Genomic DNA, 10,755 nt, shown 5'->3' on the forward strand with positions numbered 1-10,755 from the left:
TTTTGTATGCATCCTATAGGAATAAAATATGATCCTTTAAAAGAAGAAAAACAACTCATGGAAGCAAAGCAACAGGAACTAAAAAGAATAGAAGAAGCAAAGCAAAAAGTAGTTGATCAAGGTAAAGAAGACAATAAATATCAATGGTAATAAGTAGAGAAGACCTTAATATTTATCATAATTGAATGTTATTTTTCTCCAGAGGCACTGAGATTATTTAACAAATATGAGAGAATCTTATTACATGGGGAATTTCAATGTGGTTTCTGTGTTTTGTCATGTGTACAGAAATTTTACCTTATAGAAATTTATCTTGAGGCAAATAATATGGGTAAGGTCAGTTTTAACAGTAGCAATTAATTTTATCAAATATATTTTCTTACCTTTCTAGTCTTTGCTTTTTCATTCCCCTTGTATCATCAATTCTTCACTGTTTTGGAGATGGTTTCGTATGTATCTGTTTATATGTATCTCTCTCTATATATATTCCCTCCTGCCCAATCTATTTATTTACCCTCTGGCTTTACATCTTTTCCTATTCAACTTAGACCACTTGGTCCATTACTACAGTCCCTTTTTCATCAGTAGAGGAGGTGTCCTGCTAAATCTAATTTCTTTTCACCTATCTTCTGGTCGTCATCACCAGCTACTTTTTACGCTCTGACTCTCGCTTCTTCCCCCAGTGGGTCTTTCTCTTTAGCATGTAAGTATAATGTAGCCTCTTCTTATTTTGGAACATGAAGTCATTTTCCTAACCTAGTCATCTGTTTGTCTTCTCCTCCTCTGTCCTATGTTTAGTAGCTAAACATCTTAAAAGAAAAATCTATGTGTACTGACTTTACTATTCTTGCAATGCACTGATATTTTTTAATGAAAAATAAACTCCAATAATAATCATTTTATCTGTTGACAAACATTAATGAAGATTTAATTCATACTCCCTGGCAATACGTCTTGTATTCTGTTTTCTTCTCTGTCACAGTTCTTTCATATCCTGTGTAGTCATTCATCCCTACTCCTAATCTTCTCTTTCCTAAGTCTCCTGTGCTTTTTCCTTTTAAAAATTATTTTTATTTTATCAAGATAATACATATACATAGCTTTAAAAGTTAAGCAGTACTCTAGGACATATTTTAAAACAATCCGTCCCTGGCTAAGCCCTGCACCCTACTCCCTAGAGAACTAGCATGTTGCTAAATAAAATGCTCACATCTCTATTACTTGATTTATTAAGTTTAGATATTATTTATATATATTTTATACATATGCCTTCTTTTATGATAGACTTTGAAGATTGATCTCATTTTTCTATTTTCCAGATATACTTCTATCACATTTTTGCTTAAATCAGTATTCATCGTTTATATTAATATTATTATGGCTATATATAAATGTTTATTAGTGATTATTAGTTTATTAGTAATCTTCCTGTTTTGGTATGGGGCTTTCCCTGGCTTTCCATGTGCATGGTATCAGAGTCTGGAGCCTGTTAGGTCCATTTTCTTTAGAATAAACCTTGTGTTCTCACTAGGGTGGGAAAGGGATAAGTTGCCTGGCTATTGGGCTGCGAGAGGAAGGGAACCTAGCCGTTCAGCTGCTCATTATACAAATTTAAACCAATTCTTGTATATTTTCTTCTCTCTCCATCATGCTCCCTGTTTGCCATTTTGTTTTGTGGGGTCTCTAGTTCCTGAATCTTTCTAGGGTTCTGTTTTTTTCAACTCATCTTGTGTTTCACTGGCATCTCCATCTATGGGCATTTAGGATTGAGTTTCTTCCTCTCTGCTACATGCTAATGCTGTCTGCTTTCCAGCTTCTAAATTTTTGTTTCTTTTTCATTTATTCTTTCTCCTATCCTCTTTATTTTGGCTTGGGGATTTATCCATTTTTTCCCCTTTATTTTTGCTTTAATGAGGTTTTACTGAGGAATAGAGAAATGCATGCAATCTACGATGTTGAATCAGAAGTCCCTCCTTTTTATATATAGGTTTAAAATATAGTTGTTTAATCATGCTTAAAATTCATTGGTGAAGATACATAAGAGCTCTCATGATTTGAATTCTGTGTACCTCTCCATCCTCAAATCCTTGTCTGGCCTCAAATCCTTCTTATATCTCTTTTATTCTTTGCTCTAGCCATACTGAACTATTTGTAGTTTACTGAATATGTCAAGTTTTCTGTACTTTATATCTCACTTCCTACTTTATTCAGTATACATTTGAGAGTTATCAGCATTAGGATGATAGTTTAGGCTATAAAGTCTTGATGAGATTACTTGTAGTAGCACTGTAGAATAAGAAGAGAAATAATCCCAGGACTGAGCTATAAGGAAATCCAACATTTTGTGATGATGTAGAGGAGGCAGACAGACAAAGAAGATCAAAAAGAAATGTACAGATAAGTAGGAAATTTGGAGTTTCTGGTTATATGGGAAAAGGACTGTTTTAAGAAGAAAAGAATATGTTAGATGCTGATGAGCTATCAGATAAGAGGAGGATTAAGAAATTAAGCATTTTGTTTACGACATGTAAGTCATTGGTCACCTTAGAAATTGCCATAGTGACTGAGTGATAATGGCAGAGGAGTTACCTTGCTGTATCTTTTCATTCTTCCAAAGTTGGGGGAAAGTCATCTGCTAACAGTAATGAGAACAGGAGCAGAGTTGTTGGAGCTTTGAGGAGAGTCAAAACAAATTTTAAAATGGTTGTTCCAGAGAGTGTGAACATGTTGACCAGAGAAATGTAGAAGGTTGCTGGTTGGTTGAAGTCGGGGACAACTAGTTTATGATAATTCTAATCTGTGCTGTTGCGATTTTTTTCCATTAGTACTCACCTGGCAAGACAGACACAGGCATGTTTTTATATTTTATTGGCAGAGGAAAATGAGAAAAAAGAGCAAAGGAGTTTCAGGTGCTGGTGAAATAATGTATCATGGAATCTGAGCTGCATAAGGCAGTCAGGAGGAAGCTAGTGGGTAGTGAAAGAAAGATTTAGCATTTAATTGAGTGACAATGAATTTAAAAGAGCAAAGGATTTTATTAGGTAGTGGTGGGTTTCAAAGATAGAATATGATCCTCTGTTTTTAAAGAGCTTGAATGCTACTGTTGTTTTGCTTAATTCTATAGTCCTTTTATGTTTAAATGTATTTACTTAACTTTGGTGTATTTGGGGTACATATGATTGCTATCTTCTTCACCTTTACTTTGTCTAAGGCCTTCTGGGCCGGCTGAATTAGGGAATACTAGAAAATTAGAAGAAAAGATACGTAATATGTATACTATCTATACAAAGGACTAGAAATATGAAAGAAGGAACAGGTCTATAAATACGAAAGGATATATATAGCTGTCATTGGCATTTTTAAAGGGGCAAAGAGATAGTAAATAGTGGTTATCAAAGGCACATTTCAGAAAAATTAGGAACCTTAATTCTTTATTCTTTGTATTTCCCTGGAAGATATTGAAACTAAAAATAGTTAACATTGTTTTCTGAAAATGAAATAGATAATAAATTTCTTTCATCTTTGTTTGAAAGGAGAGAAGAAGAAGATCTTATAATTTTCTATATTGTGTTTACTAGGGGGAGGAGCATATTCAACTATTTTATACCTGTAAGCACAGACAATTTATGATGGTATCACTAATTTTAAGGGAGATACCTGCTTTGCTACTGTTACTGGATTTGCTAATTTTTGCCTATTATAATTGTTATCTAATAATCTTCATTGTTTTCCATATCTGTACTCAGGCATAATTAAAAGATAATTTATCAAATCTAATGCCAGTAAATTCTACATAGTTGACTTTAGACTCATGGTACCAGAAACTGGCTTTTGAAAAATTTGTGTTTAGTTGTCTTTGAAAGACTTTTGGAAAGTAGACTACTAGTGTTCTATTTATAAATATGTATATTTTTTCTTTAATAAGGCAACATAAGTATACTACCTCAGTCTGTGGATATTTATAGAGTATATTTTTTTATTCAAATTAAAAAAGAATATTTGCAATTGTAGAACAAGATCGGCAAGAGAAACAGGACACTTTTGCAGAAAAATTAGTTACTCAGATCATAAAAAATCTTCAAGTGAAAATTTCCAGCATTCATATTCGTTATGAAGATGATGTAAGTATTTTAATAGGTGATTATTTTCATATTCATATGTAAGTGATTTTACTGTTTATTGACACCTACTCTGTAGTGGCTAATCTATTAAATGCCAGGAGATGGAGAGATACAGAGCTGAAGAGGACATATTTCTTTTCCATGCTTATAGTTGTAATTTGCAGGGGTGAGTGCTTGATTTTACACTTTCCTAAAATGTTCAAACATCAGATCATGATGGAAAATGACTTGGGAGTTATGAATTTAGCAGTTATGTATTTTAAAAATACTTTAAAACATGCTCAGTTACCTCCTGGATGGAGCACTGGCACTGGTCTAGGAATCAGTAGAGCTAGACTAAATCAATTTCGTTTGATTTTAAATAGTTCATTTGTTATCTCTTAACACATAATTGTTTGCTTTATAATCCTACTGTGAGTGTGTCAATCTTTTTTTTTAAATAAAACTTTTTTTTGTAAACTGAAAAACATTATTTCGATACAGTATTATTATAAAACACTAATACATTAATAGTATTCTAATTTATTTTAGGGAAAATATAGGAATAAAAGTTGTTCTGGAAAATAGTAAAGTGTTTTTGAATGTTTGAAATCAGATACTTTTTCTATAAAGTGAATTTTGTCCAGCTACTAAAATTCGGAGTAAAATTTGCTTTCTTTCCTCTTTAGATCACTAATCGAGACAAACCGCTGTCATTTGGTATTTCCCTTCAAAATCTCAGCATTCAGGTACTTTGTTTATAAAGGAAACTTAATCATATTGTGCAGTGTAGTCAAATTACTAATTACTATTTGCATATGCGATCATCAGAAATAGGTGTCTATATAGAATTGGTGCAAAAAGGGCATAGATTGGATTGGAATTGAGGATAGGTATGTTCACGTTTCAAAAAATGGTTGAAAATCAAATTCAGTTTAAAATACGAGGGCCTATTATTATTGATAATTATGTTAACTACTTCTGCTTACTTAAAAAATCCATTTCCAAATTTTTAACGAATAAATACAAAATAAAAGTAATAAATGTTCAGATCTGAAACTTTCGTAAGCCTTGAAAAACAAATCAATCATCCATTTCCTCACCACCGTTATTGTGGCATAATTTCTTTGTTTAATTTTTGAAATGAGGAGTTTTAAAAACATAAGAGCACATAGAGAATTATGAGACATTTGCTTGCCTCCAGAATGAATGGATGGTTAAATTTGTCATTTACTTAGTCTTAAATATTTTTATAGGAGTAAGCTGTTATGAATAAAATTTAAATCCCTTTTGTTCTTTACTCTCACCTTTCCCTCCTCCCCCAGAGATTAACATCCTAAGTTTTTAAACCTTTATATAATATTACCATTAAAAAATACATATAATATCATTAAAATGTAGGTTTTAAAAGGTTTACATAAATGTTTTGTATGATTTTTTTATAAGTTCCTTTTTACTTTACAGTGTTTTTGACATTCATCTGTGTTACCACATGTAATACAATTCATTCAGTTTAACTGCTGTATAGTATTTCATTACATACTTTTTTTTTTGTTATTTCTATTGGATTTTGTGTATGATTTCCTTTTAAAACATGGCTCCGCTACAAGCAAAAAGAAAACTTTTCCTGGCTTTTCTTTTTTAGTTATTCAATAAAGTTTGGTGGGGTAAATGCTGCTCTTAGGTTGAAAAATAAGAGCAGAGAATTAGCCATTGGATTTGGCAGTGTGAAGATCATTGATAACCATGACAACAGTGGTTTTAATCATCACCTTTGGAGGTTCTTGGAAACTTGTCTGCCAGCCCAGACCTATTCAGTTAGAAAGTCTAGGGTTGGGATCTAGCAATCTATAGTTTAAAAAGCCCTCCAGATGATCCTAATGCATGCTAAAGTTTGAGAACCACTATTTTAATTAATCCATTCAGTTCTCCACACAAAAATGAAAAACATCTTTCTAAAATAAAGATCTGATCACTTTATTCCCCTTAGTGGCTTTTCATTGCTGTTAGAATAAAGTCTGTAGTTTTGTCTTTAAATAGCATATGAACTTTTTTTGTAATCTGACCCCAAGTAACATATCTGTTTTCACCTCTTTTCTTTGTCTGTTTTGTATTATATTCTCTGGCCGTGCTGAGCTACTTTAGTTCCCTGAACATGTCATATATTTGCATACATTTGGGCTCTTCCTGCTCTGAATTATATTCCCTATCGATCTTAGAATCCATAATTTTACTTTATATGTTATATATTAGGTTTTATATATAACATCACTTCATCAAACCCCTGAGTTTGATGTTTCTGCCATGTTCTCTCAGTGAACTGTGTATTTAACGTCTGTTGTGGCACTTACCTGTTTGTAATTGCTTTTGTTTTTGTTTGCTTTTCTGGCCAGCAATAAGCTCCTTGAAAACAGAGACTTTCTTGTGGTCACTTAATATTCCTTGACCAAATGATATGTTTTCAAAGGCATTTTCATGGAACATTTGTCTAGGGTATGATAGATGATTTATCACTCTGCCATTTCAAATGTGATGACCTTATTACTGCTTTTCTTTTTTTCTTTTTCAGACAACTGATCAGTACTGGGTTCCATGTTTACATGATGAAACTGAGAAACTAGTTCGTAAGGTAAAATAAACAAATACTGTATATTTGTCAACCTATGGATTTGATGAAAGAGAATTTTAGAAAGGCAAATGGGAATATATAGATAAGAATTTATGTGAATTGTATTTATTTGCTTAATTCTGTGATATGGCTCACTTAATTATTTGAGACTTCTGAAAATAGCATATGTTAAAAAGTCTTCAAAGAAAATGATACCTATAATAAACTTTATTTTCAGTTAATCCGATTGGATAACCTTTTTGCCTATTGGAATGTGAAGTCTCAGATGTTTTATCTTAATGATTATGATGAATCATTGGTAAGTAAAGTTTTTTATATCTGTATATATTATTTGTTGGTATCATCTTTTGCATAAAGTTTAATTCATTGTCTTTTATATAACATACTGTAGTTAAGTATTTTTTTCTAGGCAAAATCCATTGGCAGAATTTACAGAAAGGTGAATATGTACGTGCCCATACACAAACATGTACACACATACATCGTAATAGTTCCTAGAGCATGCTTTTGTAATAGTGGTTTAATGGGATATTGTTTAACCACTTTAATATTTTGCCGTAGGCCGAGTGCGGTGGCTCACGCCTGTAATCCTAGTGCTCTGGGAGGCCGAGGCGGGTGGATGGTTTGAGCTCAGGAGTTCGAAACAAGCCTGAGCAAGAGCGAGACCCTGTCTCTACTAAAAATAGAAAGAAATTAATCAGACAACTAAAAATATATAGAAAAAATTAGCCGGGCATGGTGGTGCATGCCCGTAGTCCCAGCTACTTGGGAGGCTGAGGCAGGAGGATCACTTGAGCCCAGGAGTTTGAGGTTGCTGTGAGCTAGGCTGACGCCACGGCACTCACTCTAGCCAGGGCAACAAAGTGAGACTCTGTCTCAAAAAAAAAAAAAACAAAAAACAAAAAAATATTTTGCCATAGCCAAGTCCTCCTCAGTTTCAGTTATTTATTTTTTTTAATTGTTTTTAAAAATTTTTCTTTTGTAGATAATAGGACTTTTTAGGATAAAAGCGTATTGGCATGAATATAAATAAAAACAATTTGTCTTTTAATAGAATGACTTGAGGAATGGCATTGTCAAAGAACATATAGTTCCAGAAGGTTATGATTTTGGTAAGTATGTTTCATAAGATAAATGAAATTAATCATTATAGATTTTAAATTAACATTGTTATCACTGCTATTTCATATTAAATTTTCTCTTATACAGTTAAATATATTTATAATGTATATATAAAAGTAAAAAAATTATCTTTTCTTTATTGTTGTAGATAGAGCCTTTGATTATATTTCAGAACTATAGGGGAAAAAGTCCAACAAAAGAAGATGTTAATAAATTGTGATAAATCTCTAAGTATTATTCAATAACAATTAGGACAATGTTTATAAAGACATTTTGAAATGTCAAATATAATTTAATAAGGCTAGCTGCAACAGCCTGTAGTGTGATCTTGCTATTTTTAAAATGTGCATTTAAATTTTCTTTCATTTTTTGTTTTCCAAATTTTCTAAAATGAACATGTATTACTTTTGTAATCAAAAATGGATTAGTAAAATATACAGGGAAATGGAGTGCTGTTTCTTCTCTGAGGGCCCTCAATAAATGTTGATTGGTGATAGATAACTTAGTGCTTGAATTTGCCTGCCTTGATGTCATTAACCATAGAATATCCTTCCTGGAAGTATTTCTTTTCTTGGCTTCAGTGATACTTTTCTGACTGTATTATTCTACCCATATGACTGATTACTCTTTATTTCCTCAAGTGGCCCTTCTTCTTGTGCCCACTCTTAAAATATTATTTTCATTGTTTTGAATTTGGTTTCTGAGGATCAAATTTCAACATGAGATTTGGAGGGGCCAAATATCCAAACCATGTCATCTAGTATGTGTTTATGATTCTCAAATCTACTTCTATAGATTTGACTTGTTTCTCCTTTGTCATGCAGTCATTTCCTGCTATATCAGTCAAGGTCCAATGAGGAGAGAGAAATCACCCAGTAATTTGAACAGGGAAAGTTTAATATAAAGAATTACTTACTATGAGGCTGGGCACTGTGGCTCACGCCTATAATCCTAGCACTCTGGGAGGACAAGGTGGGCGGATCGTTTGAGCTCAGGAGTTCGAGACCAGCCTGAGCAAGAGTGAGACCCCATCTCTACTAAAAATAGAAAGAAATTGGCCAAACAACTAAAAATAGAAAAAATTAGCCGGGCTTGGTGGCACATGCCTGTAGTCCCAGCTACCTGGGAGGCTGAGGCAGGAGGATCCCTTGAGCCCAGGAGTTTGAGGTTGCTGTGAGCTAGGCTGACGCCACGGTACTCTAGCCCGGGCAAGAGAGTGAGACTCTGTCTCAAAAAACAAAAAAGAAAAACAAAACAACAAAACAAAGAATTACTAACTATAAGAGGAGACTGGAGTAACAAGGGATTGCCTAGTAAAAAGTAGAGAGAATACTGAAGAATATCAAGGAAATAGAAGGAATTGCCCCTACCCTAGGGCCAAGATGGGATGCTCCAAAAAGAGGGCCCCCCTCTCACAGGATTGAGATCTAGACCTTGTTAGAGAGAGTATGGCATGGCTCGTTGAATGTCGGGAAAGTCTCTGTGGTTCTGTGCCAGCAAAACTTACTGGAAATTCACCCTCTAGAACTTTCTGGAAATCTATTCTCTAGGGAGGCTCATGGAGAGATGTCTCTCTGGATGTATCCCACCATAAAACTGCCTTAGCAGAGTGCTAGGGCAAGTTTCTGGCTTCTGGCTTCTTCTAGCTGCCATACACTGCAAATGGCCAGTGTTGAAGTCCTTCATGCTTTAGGAACCAGATACTGGAGAAGCCACCTATTTGGTAGGAGCTGAGTGTTGGAGATGCCATGCCACTGCAGGAGCCTGTTGAATGAGCACACTGGAACCAGGCAGTAGAATTCCTTCCTCTTGCGGTGTCTCTCCAGTATCCTTTACTGATAAAGCTTAACATTATGTCAGCTGGTAAAAGAAAAATATTTAAAGGCCTCCAAATCATTTTTCAGAGTAGGCAGTGAAAGGTGAATTTAATCTGGCCAGGCACGGTGGCTTATGCCTATAATCCTAGCACTTTGGGATGCTGAGGTAGGAGGATTGTTTAAGGCCAGGAGTTCAAGACCAGCCTGGGCAACAGAGCGAGACTCGGTCTCTACAGAAAATGGAGAAATTAGCCGGGTGTCATGGCATGCACCTGCAGACCCAGCTGTTCCAGAGGCTGAGGCAGGAGGACTGCTTGAGCCCAGGAGTTTGAAGTTGCAGTGAGCAATGAGGATGCCACTGCACTCTAGCCTGGGCAACTGAGGGAGACCCTGTCTCAAAAAAAAAAAAAAAAAAAGTGAATTTGGAGCTCAGAGGCAATAAATTGATAACTGGCATACCTGCTGGAGAGGGAAAAAGGAATGAACTGTTTCTTTTTGTTTGTTTTTATATTTACTAGGAGAGATGACACGTTGTTTATAGGCTGAGATTGGAATGACCCAGTAGAAAATGAAAAATTAATGATGAAGGAGAGAGGGGGACAATTTCTGGATGAAAGGGAATGGTGTCTAGTGCACAAGTGGAGAGCTTTGCTGTAGACAGGAGCATGGGCAGTTCATTTATAAGATAAAGTTTAGTTTCAAAAGAGAAGTCTCAATATTGGGTAGATGCATAGATATGGAGATAGAAGTTTAAGGAATTTCTTTTCTCCTTTTTTTTTTTTTTTTTTAATATCTGAGGTTTTTGGAGGGAAAAGAGACTATGAAAAAGGCATTTTAGAGGAGTGAGTGAGTTGACTGGGGCAGTATTCTCAAAGCATGGTTCTAGCACCAGTACCATCATTAGAAATGCAAATTTCTAGGGTCTATCCCAGACCTATTGAATCAGAAACTCTGGGGGTGAAGCACTCAGCATTTTTTTTTTTTTTTTTTTTTTTTCTGGAGCACTCCCCAAGGCAACTTGGAAGTCTGTTCCAGGCAGCAGTCTTCAGCTTTGGCCCAAATAAACTCAATATGAATTTTGCCCCCA

At 34.5% G+C, this 10,755-nt stretch overlaps 1 protein-coding gene across 1 annotated transcript in view; it reads left to right on the forward strand.

The window, feature by feature from the left end:
• VPS13A (vacuolar protein sorting 13 homolog A (S. cerevisiae)) overlaps positions 1 to 10,755 on the forward strand; it is a 262,251-nt gene that overhangs the window by 18,831 nt on the left and 232,665 nt on the right. Inside the window, 6 exon segments of the mRNA XM_012650655.1 lie at positions 20 to 121; positions 4,012 to 4,121; positions 4,790 to 4,849; positions 6,670 to 6,729; positions 6,947 to 7,027; positions 7,784 to 7,841. Of these exon segments, the coding sequence (XP_012506109.1) occupies positions 20 to 121; positions 4,012 to 4,121; positions 4,790 to 4,849; positions 6,670 to 6,729; positions 6,947 to 7,027; positions 7,784 to 7,841 (471 nt within the window).

Source organism: Propithecus coquereli, unplaced genomic scaffold, assembly GCF_000956105.1.
Source record: "Propithecus coquereli isolate 6110/MARCELLA unplaced genomic scaffold, Pcoq_1.0 Scaffold339, whole genome shotgun sequence".
NCBI lineage: Eukaryota > Metazoa > Chordata > Mammalia > Primates > Indriidae > Propithecus > Propithecus coquereli.